At 56.6% G+C, this 13,992-nt stretch overlaps 1 protein-coding gene across 2 annotated transcripts in view; it reads left to right on the plus strand.

The window, feature by feature from the left end:
* The first annotated feature begins 1,787 nt into the window (after nucleotides 1–1,787).
* Nucleotides 1,788–13,992, plus strand: part of YJEFN3 (YjeF N-terminal domain containing 3) — a 45,302-nt gene continuing 33,097 nt past the window's right edge. Inside the window, exons 1-2 of one of the 2 annotated variants that reach the window (XM_044998655.1) lie at nucleotides 1,788–2,041; nucleotides 3,029–3,250. In XM_044998655.1, coding sequence (XP_044854590.1) covers nucleotides 3,195–3,250 — 56 coding nt within the window. In that variant the 5' untranslated portion in view covers nucleotides 1,788–2,041; nucleotides 3,029–3,194. The remainder of the gene's footprint in view (nucleotides 2,042–3,028; nucleotides 3,251–13,992) is intronic. The other variant, XM_044998656.1, reaches the window with a different exon arrangement.

Here is a 13,992-nt window from a genome sequence, read left to right on the forward strand (position 1 = left end):
AGACACAGTTCCTGCCCTTTGCAGTTTAAACACCCGATAAAGAAATGCTGAGTTGGGCTGGGGGAGAAGGGCTGTTCTCATTTTGCCTAGGTCCAGAGACCCAGATTCTCAAAGGCATGGGACTTGTGTACCTAAATACCTTCCGAGGGTCTGGGCCAGAGAGATTTGAATGATGTAAGCCAAAGTCACCTGAAAAGTCTGAAATTCAGAACTAGAAATTCAGCTTTCCTGAATTGCAGACCAGGGGGCTAACCGTGGGAGCAGCCTGCCTTGTACCATTGATGTGCGTGTGGAATGTAAAAGATGGGTTTCCCTTCCCCTCCCCTCCCCAGTGCAAGCCTGGGATTTTTTCCCCTCCATCTGCAGAACCAAAGGGAATAAGTTGGCAATTAGTTAAACTGAAAGAAGCGGGGAGGGGGAACCTATGAAGGAGGAAAGCTCCATCCTTCTGAAAAAGGAAAAGATTAAAACAAACCCCACTTCAAACTTCGCAGACCTCGCTCTAGTATTTTTAACATGTAACCGAGATCGGGTCCGTGAAATGTACGCTTCTCTCCAGCGGCCTGATTAAAGCCTCGCTTTGAAACAACACGGCCGGAATCTAACGAGAGTGCAGGAGAAAGTCAAGCTGGCAGACTGGATTTACGCTTCTCCTTAACAGCAGGCAGAACGGCATGGAGGGAAATAACGAGGCTTGTGTGGCCTTTTAGCTTCTAGGAATTGTAGTGCAGGCCATTGTTGGGCTATTAGAAGGCTGTGAGGGGGCTAACAATGGGGGCTTGTTTTATGCAAACTGTGGAAAGAGCCATTCAAAGCTTAACCCCCTTAGAAATGCATGTTAGCACTGCCTGCAGAACCCCAGTGCTTAACCAATATCTTAGCAGCTACCTGCAGTCACCCCCGCCCCCCAGAATATTATAGGGATTTGTTAAAATGAATTTTGGAAAAACAGGCAATTTTAAATTTAGTTTAAGACCCCCCCTCTGGTTGCTCTTTCAGTAACTCTATTGTCCTGGGGTCCTTTCCTAGTGGGAGCTGCTGTTTTACCGACCCTTCCCAGCAGGAGGTGCTGTCCCCCGCTGATGCTAGGCTGCCTTTCCGCTGTGGTAAATGAAGCTTGCTCTTTGAGTGCATGGTAAAGCCTGGATCCCACAAACACTTATGCACATGCTTAATTTCACCCTCCACGCTTTAGGCACTGAGAGGGGAGATCTCTGACCGTGTTCAGCCCATAGCCTCGCTGATGGGGTTGCTGACAGCTGTGCTGATTCTGAGTGCTCCGAATGCTGTGGCTACAGCCTGCTGCTTCTCTCGGAGCCCAGGGTGGGGGCTGCAGGAAGAGCCTTGTTCAAGGTCAGAGAGGATGGGTTAACGTCCTGAACTTTAAGCATGGGAACAATAGCCTTGGCGCTGCTTGCCTGTCTGACGGCAAAGCACACGTGCACTGGACTGAGCTGGGTGAAACTCACACCCTGTGCAAGGGGCCAGCGCACAGGCCAGGCTCCAGGAACTGTTCACAGCCACGGGGAGATTGTCAGATCTCAGCTGTCCAGGCAGCAGCTTCTTTGTTAATTCACCTCCCATCCGTATGGGAGAGACTTTTCTTAGCGACATGCTCTGTGTTGTGGCGATTGGAGTCCCCTTCCTTGACAGGAGCAAATCCCCATCTACGTCCCTTCCCCAGGGAGCAGCCTGATTCCTTAGACTCTAGTAGCTGGAGCTTTGCCTGGTTCTAAATGATCCACCCCATGCTTCGGAGGAGGCTTATTCCAGGTGGAAGAGATCTCGCTAGGCCCCAGAGCACTGGAACAATCAGTGAGCTGTCCCGGGGCCGTTGCCTCTGGGGGGAGGGACTTGGGGAAGGCCCCTCCCTCTCCCAAGGATCTGCTGGGGAAGGAGTGGTCGTCTCTGCAGAGCCGGAAGCCCATCCTGTCCACGGCTGCTCCCTCCCGCAAGCAGGGCTGCAGGCCCCCGGAGGCCATTGGGGAGCAGCTGCAGAGGGAAGGAAGATGGCTGGGAGCTGCGTTTTACAAGGAGCTCGGTGAGTGGCCCTGCCAGCTGCCCGGTTGGATTGTGGGGAACGTCGTGCTTCAAGGTGGCTGTGTGGCTCAGGAAGGGATATGGAGGGTTGCACCAGGCTGGGTGCATTGTGGGTGGTGGCAACAAGATGGCTACCTTCACCAGCTGATCAAGGGCCCTTTCCAGGCGGCTTCTCTCTGGCTATGCAGGTGCCCTGGGGGGCTAGAACTCAGCTGAGGAAATGGCCATTGGTCTCTTCCCAGCAAACCGTGCCCAGACCTCAAGAGTGGGTCTGAATGGTGGGGGATGTAGGCACCTTCAGGGGTTTGACTGACCCCACTGATCTCTCCTGACCTTACCGCTAGCCGTGGCTGTACTGGGTACCCTGTCCCAGAGCACAGCCACCCCTGGGGCCGGCTGCTGTCCCTCACACTGGTGTGTCAATCAGGAGTGACTCCACTACAGCCGAAGGGGTGATGCTGGTGTAAGGACGAGCAGGGCCGGGCTTCCTTGTCCCTGGGAACTGCTCTGTGCAGGGCAGTTTGGAATCTGCTGAGCTCCCACCCTGGTGCTCATGGGGGTGCAGCCAACGCCGGGCTGAGTGCTCCGGCTCTCCCCACACCTCCGTGGCCGGTGGGGAACAGGGCACAGTGATGCAGGCTTCCCTCAGGTGCCACTTCGTGCCTGTCCCTGTGGATAGGGGAAGCCCAGTTCTAGCGGCTTGGCTGGCCCTCAGCCCCTCTGCCCAGGCCCAATCTGTTCCACTTGTGATGGCAGGACAGCACTGAGACCTGCCAGCTCATTCCACCCCAGAGTGTCGCCCCAGTTCCCTCGGGTGAGCGTGACTCAACCTGGGGCACTCGCCATCTAAGGAGCAAACCCAGCCACGGGACTTGTTGAAGCTGCTTGATGGCCATGTGGGCTGGAAGGGGTTAATCAATTCCCCGCTTCCCATTGGGCGAAGGGGATTTCACTTGTTCCTCCAACCAATCGTCCCCCTTCCCTGCAGCAGCTGCTGTCTCATGACTGGCTCCGTCTCCTGGAAGGTGGCTCTGCTCTCGAAGCCATAAAGAAGAGGGGCAGAGAAGCGGCAGCAGTGCAGGGAGCTCCAGCTGCTGGGAGCCAAGGCAGAGAGGGGGCAGCTGTACCCCCTGCCCCGCGCTGAGCCAGGGAAAATGAGCTGCCCGTCCACCCAGAGCGGGGAGCAGATCGAGCCGCTCAGGTACCTCAGGTGAGTGGAGCTGCAGGTGGGAGAGCAGCTTGGCTACAGGGGAAGGGTCTCGTGCTAGCTGGTGCTCCGGGCACTGTGGGACCAGAGGGTGCCCCAGTGGGAGTCCATGGGAGGGGACAGGAGCCCCCGGCAGTTGGGAGCCTGCAGCTCCATCGCTGATGCAGAGCGGATTAGGGTGGGCAGGGAAAGTTTCTGCACGTGCAGGGGTGGCTGGAGCAGGTGCCCATGCTGCTGGTTGGCTGCCTGCACCTCTTGCTACCGCTGAGCTTGGGTTAGGAAGCTGAATTCCTGTCTGGTTCTGCAGGGCACGGGAGGCTGGATGTGGGCAGCGTGGGCGCAGCCTGGGCTAGCTTGCAAGGGAGTGGGCAGGGCACCGCAGAGTTGCTGACCCAAAGAGAGGTTGGAGCCCTAGGGATGTTGGAGGGTTTGTTCCTGGACTGAGAAGAGAAAGTGCCACCCTCTGCCCTGATTTCCATGCTCCAGCTGTTCTCGGGCATGGGCAGGGAATGGGCTTGCCACAGCCCTGCCACCCTGCCCACTAGAGCCCCCACTGCCATGCCCCCGGCACTGGTGTGAGGTGCAAGCCGGTGTTGGGTCTTTTCCTACAGCGTCTTCCATTCAAAAGTGCTGACAGACACTCTCCTCTGAGCCACCTGCTGGGTCCCTGCCCTTCGCCCCGGGCACTCGGGAAGCAGAGAGGCACTGAGCTGTGAGCGTGCTGAGCTATTTTGGGTTCCCCGGGTGAGGCAGGGCTGCCTCGGTCCATGACAGTGCGCCCGTCCTGGCCCTGGCCGAGGCGCGACGGCTGACGCTGGCTGCTGTTTCTGAGCACACTCTTTCCCTGTTGTCACCGAGCTGGGCAGTGGGTGCTGGTGGCGTGTGAGCTGTGCTGTTCTCGGGCGCTAGCTCTGGGCTGAGCTGAGGGCAGACGGCACCAGTTCCGAGTGTTAGTCAGGGCTGTCTCTTGTGCCAGTGAGCCCCGTGGGTAGTTCGGTAGCTGGAATGAACAATTCCCACAGCTGACAGGTCCCTGGACTGGCACGGAATCTTAATCGGCTGCACCTCTGGGGCATCCAGGGCCATCCAGCTGCCACCTTTGGCAGCGGTTTTTGTCCCTTGTCTCTGGCGCACAGGAGGTGCGGTGGCTCAGCAGGGCTGTGGGAGGTGTCCAGAGCACTGGGATGGTCTGGATTAGTGCAGTCGCTGTGATCTCATTGGGGAACCCAGATGGGGGTACCAGGGCCAAGGAGAGAAGAGACTTCCATTCTCAGTCCCTGGCGGGAGGATTGGCCGGGCCCCTCCACATTCGAGCAGAGGGGCGGCATGGAGGACGCACAAGGTATGGCCCACAGCCTCTGGGGGTGTCACCCAGCCCTGCCCCCACATGCAGAGGGGCTGTCAGGTACTTGGGTCTCCTGGCCCTTCTGGGGATGCCTCTCCCGGGAAGGCGAGAGAAATCGTGTTGCACTTGTATCAGGGACACAACGATGCAGCTCAGCCTTCATGCTGACGGGACAAGCTGATGAGAGCTGTTCCCCATGGCTGACCGGGAATGGGGCACACCCCAGAGCATCATCCAAGCCAGGATTACCAGGATGGGCCAGCTGGCATCACCCTGCCCATGGGGGAGGACCCACCGGCCAAGCACCCCTGGAAATGGGGCCCTGAGCCTGCCCTCTTCCACTCCCAGCTCCTGGGAGCCAAGTTGTCCTGGAGCTGGAATATCCCCAGCTGGGCCAGGGCCCTGCTTAGATACCCACTGCACCCCTCCTGGGTGACTCCTGCAGGCTGGCCCGGGGCAGGTTGGGGGACCTGCTGTGTGCTGGGGGTCATGCCCCATCTGGGCTCATGTAGCGGGGGTGGAGAGACAACGCTGTCCTGGCTCTAGACTGGGCCTGTTCTGTCTGCTGGGGTGGGGCCGCTTTCTCCTGAGAGGGGCCCTGAACGCTACTCCATCCACCCAGGCCAGTGGCTCCTGCATGGCCTGGGGCCAGATGCTCAGGAGGAAGGTAACCTCCCCCTACAGAGGCTGCGGCTTGGGGAGAAGAATCCAGTGTCCCTGCAGCAGGTGGGGTTGGGGGAGCGCTGGCTGTGTCCTCTCCAGACATGGCTGCACAGGGAGGGTTGAATTGGCCAAGCCCTTGCGTGTGGGGCTGCAGGGCCGAGGACCTGGGAACCCTTGTCAGGGTGGGCTTGGCCCTTAGAAAAGCTCTGGACCTGCAGCTGCCTCCTCAGCCAGCAGGGTCAAGTGGCACCCTAGGGGTGGGGGGGGGGCGGTTCCATGGTGCTAGCAGCACAGAACAAGTGAGAGGAGATGTGGAAAGGGTGGAGGCAGTGTGTCCTAGTGGTTAGGGCTGCTGGCCAGGGGTTCTATTCCCAGTTCTGTTACTGATCTGTTGGGTGACCCTGAGCATGTTCCTGCCTCTCCTGGTGCCTCAGTTTCCCCTCCCACTCTGTCCTTTCAGACGGTGAGCTCTCTGGGGCAGAGACTGCTGCTCACTGGCTGTGCAGCGCCTGGCATAGCAGGGCCCTGATCTCAGCTGGGGAGACTGTAATACACAGACTAGATAGCAGCCTAGGCTGATGGCACATAGGGCCTTCCCGGCAGTCTCCAACCACCTGCTCCATCCGTCTTGGCATCAGTCTGCTCCATCAGCTGCTGACTGGTGCTTCCGAAGAATTCAGCTTCCACCCATAATGCTGCATCTCAGCCTGTGCAGAGCTGCGGCCAGCGAAGGTACGAACTTCACCGCACATCCCCTCGCCAGCTGTCAGCCGCCTCGCACGGATTCCAGGTAGCACTGAGTGCTGGTGGCACCTTCTCTCCTCTGGGACCCCAGGGCTTCCCTTCTTCCTTGGCTGATCGGCCTGTGCCGGCCTTGCTAGTGGCTGGAACAGCTCCGGGAACTGTCCAAGGTACAGAGGGAGTTGGGGGGGAGCTAGGGCGGATGCAGAGCCGCTCAGCAGCCATTTGCAGATGCTCTGCTCCTGCTATGGGCGTGATCTGGTGCAAAGGTCCCTTTAGTGCCAGGTCCCCCCCCCCCCCCGGTGGTACTGGGCTCCTGGCTAAGCAGGCCCCTGGCAGGTGCAGTGCAGGGGAAAGTCTCTCCCCACACATCAGGGCTTCTCCAGGCGGGAGCACATGGCGACCCAGCCTGGAGCGATGATACAATGAGCATCTTCAGCAGTCGCTCCCGCTCCTTGCAGCTCTGGTCTCCTGAGGCCCCTGGCACCAGGACATTGGCAGGGTAGAGCTGTGCGATTAATCAGGCTGGATCTAATCAACAGGCCCAGGTCATAATTACCATGTGTTCTTGGGCTCCCTCTCTGCTCTGTGCCTAGTGGAAATGTGTCTGCACTATAAACCAAGCTCTGTGCCAGCCTCCTGTGAGTGCAAGAGTAGGGAGCTCTAGGTGGGGAATGGGGTCCCCAGGGTGGGGGTAGCGGGGGCCGTTGGTCAGGATCGAAGAGCCTTTTAATGCTGTTAGTGGTGTGAGAGGCTTAGGCCAGGTCAGTACCAGGGAAGATTGGCTGGAGCAGTTATTTCAGCATAGCCGTACCAGCCCATTCGCCTGGTGTAAATGCCGCTTATACTGGCAAAAAAAAAAAGTGGGGGCGTTTGTACCCGTTCCCTGAGCAAAATAAGCTGTCCTTGTAAAAGTACTTCTGGGTCAGGCTCCCTGGGGCTCTTGCCAGGTTAGGAATGTCACCAGTCAGCCCCCTAACCAACCGTGCTACCCCAGCCAAAGTGTCTGGTGTTGGTCCAGCCCAAAGTTGGGGGCCTGGACCCCTAGGGGGTTTGCAGAGATGCTGGCTGCTGAGTCGGGAGCTCCAGCCAGGGGTCACCAGGGGGGAAGTGGACACAGAAGGTTCTGGCTGGAGACTGAATCCGTGATTGTTCACTGAACCAGGGGGCTGGGCCAGAGTCCCCACAGCTCCCCCTGCCTGAGTCAAAGCCTGGAGACCGTGCTGGACCTCTGACCTGAGCACAGGCTGGGAAGCAGCCAGGGCAGCCCCTAGCCCCCATCTGTGCCCCGCGGGGGTCAGGGACAAGGTTGACTCCATGTGGGAGCTTCTCGGCAGCTTGGCGCTGGTGCGCCGGAGGCGGTGCAGCTTCCCGGATAATTGCAATGTGTTTAGCTGTAATTACAAAATTAAAAAGCGATTGAGGGAAGATGGATGGATGTGAAGGGGAGTTCGCTGTGAAAGGGAACCTGGGCTTAGCTGAAAGAGAGACCTGCCTGTGCCTACTGCTGAGAGCTGAGGCGTTCAGGGGCCTAGGGCTGGGATAGCTGGGGGGCTGCGGCTCAGGATTGAGGGTCAGCTGCCTTGCCCTGAATCCTGGCACCTGCCGCCGGTGCCCTGCGTGGTGTTACTTCTGTTCTGCTCAGTGCTCTGCAGCAGTGAGCCACCAGTGAGGGGTGGGGCAGAAGTGGGAATGGATTTGGGTGGGGTGGGAAGACTGCTGAGCCAGCTGGGGTGTGGCTGCCAGAGCCATCCCTGCAGATGAACTGGAAGCAGATGTGGGTATCCCTGACAGAGTCATTCATCAGCTCTTGAGCCACCTTCAGGTGCCGGCCATGGAGCTGCTTAAAATCTTGATGGCTTTGATCATCCCTCTGGCTGCTCCCAGGCATGGTCCTAAATGCTGCCGGGATCGATTGATGCTTGGCATGGCCAGTTCTGCCTTGTTATGTCCCCGTCGCCCCTGGGCTCACGCATCTGGAGACTGGGAAAATGGATCGCGCTGGCCTCTGGCGTGTCTGCACAGTGGGCAGGGGCTGCAGATTTTGTCCCCCCCACCAAGGATTTTCCTGGGGCTGATTTCCCACCATCCCCCTCCCCAGCCCTATGGGATGTTGCACTGGATATTTTAGTCTCCCCTGGTGGGGACTTCCCCCCTGGCAGATGATCTGATGTGCAGGGAGAGTGAATTTAGCCAGACAAAAGGGCCCTTGAGAGGCCAGAAATCCCTGAGCTCCTGCCTTTGCTTTGGCCCCGATCCCCCGCCCTCCCCAACCCGGAGCCTCAGGAAGAATCACGGAGCTCCCCAGTGCCCTGGGGCTAATGCCAGCGCAAGGCCTGGTGCCCACGGCCTGGCTGGTCAGCCCCGACCTCCCTCAGCCTCCTGTGGGAGGAGGAGGGGCTCAGAGCTGGAGCAGCTGCCGTTGCTACGGAAACTGCTTCCCGGGTATCCATGGATTCAGCCAGCTTGTTTGCTGGTGGGCGCCCACCCAGCTCCCTCGTTGTCAGGGAGGCAACAGAGATGGGCTGGCGGGGGGGGGGCAGGGTTCTGGGGGATGAACCAAGAGCCCCCCCAGCTCTTACCTTGACAGTGCCCAGGCTGCTCCCACATCTCCCCGCCCAGCAATGGGGTCAGTGTGTGTCGGGCGGGGGAGCTTGGTTTGTGATGGGGAGCACTGTGGGGCACAGGGCAGACACAGCGGGTCGTAGGGGACAGGGGTGAGGCAGATGGGAACGCCATGGGGGGCAGGGCCTGGCCCGGCAATGCCATGATGCAGATCCCCTTTCGCCAGGGGCTGAAGGCTAAAATAGGGTTGTTTTGAAACTGGTATCTTACAAACCCTGGGTATAGAATTGCAGCTCCGACCCCCCCAGGCTGCCCATGAATCCACCCTGTGGAGGCAGCGATGGAAGAGGGGCCCTGCTCGTGCCCTTTGCATTTGTGCTGCGTCCATCTCCCCCTCCCCCAAAGGCCTCCCGGCATCTGCATTTCTGGTTCCTGCTGGGCTCTCAGGCCCAGTCCTCCCTGGGGTCGCATCCAGACATCCCCCTGTCCCGCTGAGGGGATAGGGCAGCGGGGAGGGGCTGCCTGGCTGGCTGCTCTGCTTGCATGCGATTCATCCAGGGTTAAACTGCTTTTGGTCCCTTGGGAGTCTCCATTTCCATTGCCCTTGGAAAGCCTGTTCTGGGAGCTGATTAATCATTAATATGCCCCTGGTGGCAGCTCAGCCCTTAGGCCTGTGCTCTGGTTCCAGAGGACGAGCCTGTCTCCATGTCTGTGTAAGACGGTTGCTGCTGGACTGGCAGCTGCCTCTGCACATGCAAAGCAGCCCGGCTGATGGACAGAACCTCGCTGAGCCTGGCCCTGGTGCACTTTCAGCTCAGGGGATCTAGGCTGGCAAAGTGGTTTGAACCCAGAGTGAGCTGTGCCTGTGCCCATCAAGCTCCACTAGCATCAGGCGTGTCGGCCCTAGGGCTTTGCACTCCTGCAGCTCGGTTGGCTGCCATCCCAGGGCAGAATGCGCCTTGGTTCAGTGCTTCGTTTGTAATGAAGGAGGTGTTGGGGCTCCAGCAAATTTTTTTTTACTTCTGTAATTGATGCTGCAAACCCGGAGGTGCTGGGGCTCATCCCTGGCACAAATGAAGTACTGCCTTGGTTTGCTTTTCTGGAGCCTTTTACTTAGCTGGGGCCAGTATAATCCCATCTTCACCCCTGCTTCTCCAGAGTTAGCACAACACAGGCTAGGTGACTCCCCCGCCCCCAGTTCTGTTTCCATTGGTGTCGGCTGGAGCTGTGGTGCTCTGCGGTGTTTGGGGGATGTTTGAATCTAGGCGACAATCATGAGTTTGTGAGATTGGCTTAAGGATTGTGAGATTTTTAAAAGAACACATGTTGGGTTCTGTTTATTTGCCTTCTGGCCTTTCAGCCGTTGGAGGCCACGTTTTCAAGCTTTTCTCTGTAACCAGGCTGGCCGGAAACTGACCGTTTTGGAACTGAAAGCTCAGAATCTGGTGTGTTCACCTGAGGTTAAGAAAAACAGCAGCAGCGGTGAGGATACAGCCACGTGAGCCAGCAACTCTGAAAACCCATCATTGACTTAAAAAAAAAAATTCTGTTGTCGCTAAGTGTCTAGAAACCTTCTCCAGTGAAAACGGTGGCGGTTTAGACCTCATCAGCCCTCCTTGAACTGGGCTGCAGTTTGGCATTTGGAATCCGTCACACACACTTTCTCCCAGCCGTGTGTTTCCTTTTGCTGGGAGAAGTTACTTACACTCAAAGAACAACAGTGACCAACAGGGAGTAAATGGAGGGTATCAATTATTAAGTGAGCGTTTTTTCCCTTGTGCTAATGAATTTCCCCAGAAGTCTTTCTCTCCCTCTCCTCACACACCCCCTTGCTACAAAGAGTGACCTGAAAGTGCAGTTCCACCATTAACATATCCTTTGTGTCAGTTACCACAGCAACTATTAGTGGGTGTTCTTAAACTGACAGCCTTAAAAAAAAAAAAACCACACAAAAAACCCAATGCACTGGCATTAGCCGCGTTTGCGCCCGCACCTCTAACTAGTTTCTCCGTCTCTTCCCCAAGCAGCAGCGAGGAGGATGCTGAAGGGGTTTGAAGAATCCAAACTTGCGGGGAATGGGGCCTCTGGGAGGGGACTTGCAGTTCCAGTTTGTTCCGTTTGACGTCCCCGTTGCTATTAGATTCCTGCACGCAAAGCAAGGCCCATCCATGGGGGATGAGCTGTGCAAGCTGAGTCTAAAACCGCTGCTCTGCTGATGGGCAGGACATTACAACCTTGCGCCCTGAGCTACTCCGCCCTGCCCTGCAAAGGGGTTTTGGGAGGCAGGAGCTCAGCAGAATCCTGGTCAGTGGATGCTCGCTTGGGGGAATGAGTGTGTCTAGCTGGGCTGGACAGCTCAGATGCTGCCCCACCAGGGCACCAAATCCCCCCTGAAGGCGGGGCTTGTGGGGAAGGTACAAGGCTAGGACTCATGAGACCTGGCTTCAAGTCCCAGCCCTGCCACTGACTCCTGGTGCGACGCACAGACGCAGGGCCAGTCTCTGCCTCTAATTGCTCACACTCTAAATAGCTCAGACAGGCGAGGCAGGGCGAGGGGAGGGGCCTATCCCTGGGTCCTAGGGCTGCGCCCTTGTCACCTGGCCACGCTGCTGAGTGCTGGAGAAACGGGTGTGAAAATAGCTTGATGAAAACAGGGCCAGGCCAATGAGCAGCCACCACAGCTGCCTGCTGAACAGAGTCTACGCTGTGGGCACGGGGCACGTTCCAGCGGCTGGCAGGGTGCGAGAGCCATTTCCTTTGGGCTAACGCCCGGGGCTTGTGGTGCTCAGGGATCAGTCCGGTCCTTGCAAGAGCAGAGCTGTGGCCGGTTCCAACTGGCTGAGTAGAACAGGAGCTTCACAGCGCCCTGTCCAGACTCACTGTCTGGGGCACTCAGCCCCCAGTGCCACAAACCCTGCCGGCGGCTCTCCTCGGCTGGTGTGTGTTACAGCCGACCATGCTGCACAGCATTTTTTGGAGGACTCACAAGACATTTGGGGTGAGTTCTTGCACCTGGAATGGAAAGGGTGGAAATATGTTGATTTTTTTTTTAAACAACCATCTTTTCTTCCCCTGGTTAATTAGGCCTTGGAGTTAAATAAGTGTCATTGAAAGGAGGGAGGGGAAAACGTCCATTAAGCAAAATCCCTTTCCCATTCATTTGCGTCATTAGCTCCCTGAAACCTAATGCTGGCAGTTACATGTCAACACTTAACGCTTTCACGGCTTCCCAATGCACACAAGTCACTAGAGGGCTGAATATGTTATGAAGGGCTCCATGCTACGCTGAGAGTGGCATCTCATTGTGGTGCCTGGAGTGGGTAGACCTGGAGGTGTGGGAGAGTACCACCGGGTTTTTTCCCAGCCTGACCCCTCCAGCAGGAGTTAAAGGAGATGGTTCCCCTGGTTTAGAGGCAGAAAATCTTTTTTAAAGACACACAGGATTGTAATAAGGGGCTTTTGTTAAGTGTGAGTACAAAGGCAGCTGCTAACAATACCCATAATGACAGGGACACTGTGCATTAATGACCAAAATAATTGCTTTTCTCCGACTGCCTTTGAAGAAGGGGGGGGGGGGGGAGAATCCGATCAACCCTTTGGCAAGCAAATGCTTTGTGCAGCTTTTTTAATACAGATGTCCCCTCCCACCCCACCTCCCCATGCTGCTCTGACACTAATTGAAAATTGCCTTTAGCATTTACTGTATTATTTCAATGTTACATATGTATATCTGCCTCCCATCCAGCTCCTGATGTGCAGCATCCCAAAAACATCCCATTAAACATTCACTCATCTCCTGGCTGATAGGTACCTCTGTGTTCTGCCGTTCTTGAATTCCCTGTGCGAATTAAATGGAATGAGATTAATCTCTCTAGAGAGCCCAATGCTGGGAGAGGAAATGGGAAAATGTATTTAAGAGTCTGGTGAGGAGGAGCGAGAGATAATAGGTTCTATCTAATCTACCAATCTATTTTTAGCCTTGCTCATTTTTCCTTGTTTCACAAAAATCGAATGCATTGGGCTTCCGGAATGTCTTTTGTCTAAATGATCTCGAAGCTCTTTAGAGTCAACCCTCAGTGATCCCACTTTTGTGGGTGGGGAAACTGAGGCACAGAGGCTAAGTGACTTGCCCCAGGTTAATGAGTAGTTATAATTTGTATGACAGTATCATCTAGAGGCCTCAGCTGTGTTTGGAGCCCGTTGTGCTAGGTGCTGTACGTACATGTAAGAGAAAAGACAAGACAGACACAGGAGTGGGAGAAAGCCAGGATCAGTATCCCCGTTTTACAGGTGGGGAGCTGAAGCCCAAATCTTCAAATGATTTTCAAGGGCTCCGATTCTCCAAAGGGCTCCATGGCCACCAGGCGGCGCTATTTGAACCACTCTGGCCCAAGTGACTGTCCAAGATCACCCAAGGGAGTCAGTGGCAGGGCTGGAAGTTAAACCAGGGGCTCCTGAGTTTCCGTCTGGCTCGTCAGCTGTAAACCCCCAATCATCCTTCCCGCTGGTGGAACTGCTGCGCGGCTCCGAGATGCCAGGCTGCTTCTCCGGGCTCCAATGAGTTTTGCAGCACAAGTGTTTGGGACCGAAAAGGAGGGACAAAAACGGCTGTGAAATAAAACCCAGGGTAACAGAGTGAGGCATCGCCAGAGCTGAATGATGCCCCATCTCCTCCGCTCAGCTTTAACGCACTCCCGGCTGCACTCAACTTTGGGATGTGATGAGCTGGGCACTGAGGCTGGGCTTAGGGAGGCTTGTGGATATCGGTGTCTTTTCAAGCCAGGCTTTGAGTGGCTGGGAGTGGAGGGAACCTGCAGAAGAAGGGTTCCATGCAGCTGCTTTTTGCGGCAGAGCTGTGGAGCACTTTGCCAGGACAAAGCTTTCGCACCTGATAAAAACCTTCAATATCCTTCCGTGTGTGTGTGCCCCAAACCTGGGATTTAGAGGAATGCCACTATGGAGCCAAGGTCTCTGTAGCAGGGGCTGGGCCCTGGGCTGGAATTCACTAGGGGGCACCCAAGGACTAGGAAAATGCGCTTCATTTGTTGAGCCATCCAGCAGCAGGAATCGGATGAGCCTCTGAAGGAAGAGAGATGGGAGAAGAGGCTGGTAGAACAAGGCAGGCCTGATGCAGCCTCCTAGGGAGTGCCCTGGACTGGGCCTCAGTTGAGCCGGGATCTGGTCCTGGCTCTGCCACTGGGCTATTGGCACTGGGCTAGTCACGTTGCCTCTCCGCGCCTTAGTTTTCTGTCTATAAAATGGGAGCAATCCATGGATGAAAAGCACTAGCCGAGCGCTGAGGATTATGACGCTGTGATGCTTAGGCAGCATGGTCCAGGAGCTTGGTGCTGTTCCCAGGGTGACCCTGGGCAAGTCACTGCCTCTCTCCATGATGCTGTTTCCCCTCCCACGCTGTGTTTCTTCAGGGCAG

This window comes from Mauremys mutica, chromosome 24 (genome assembly GCF_020497125.1).
Source record: "Mauremys mutica isolate MM-2020 ecotype Southern chromosome 24, ASM2049712v1, whole genome shotgun sequence".
Taxonomy (NCBI): Eukaryota; Metazoa; Chordata; order Testudines; family Geoemydidae; genus Mauremys; species Mauremys mutica.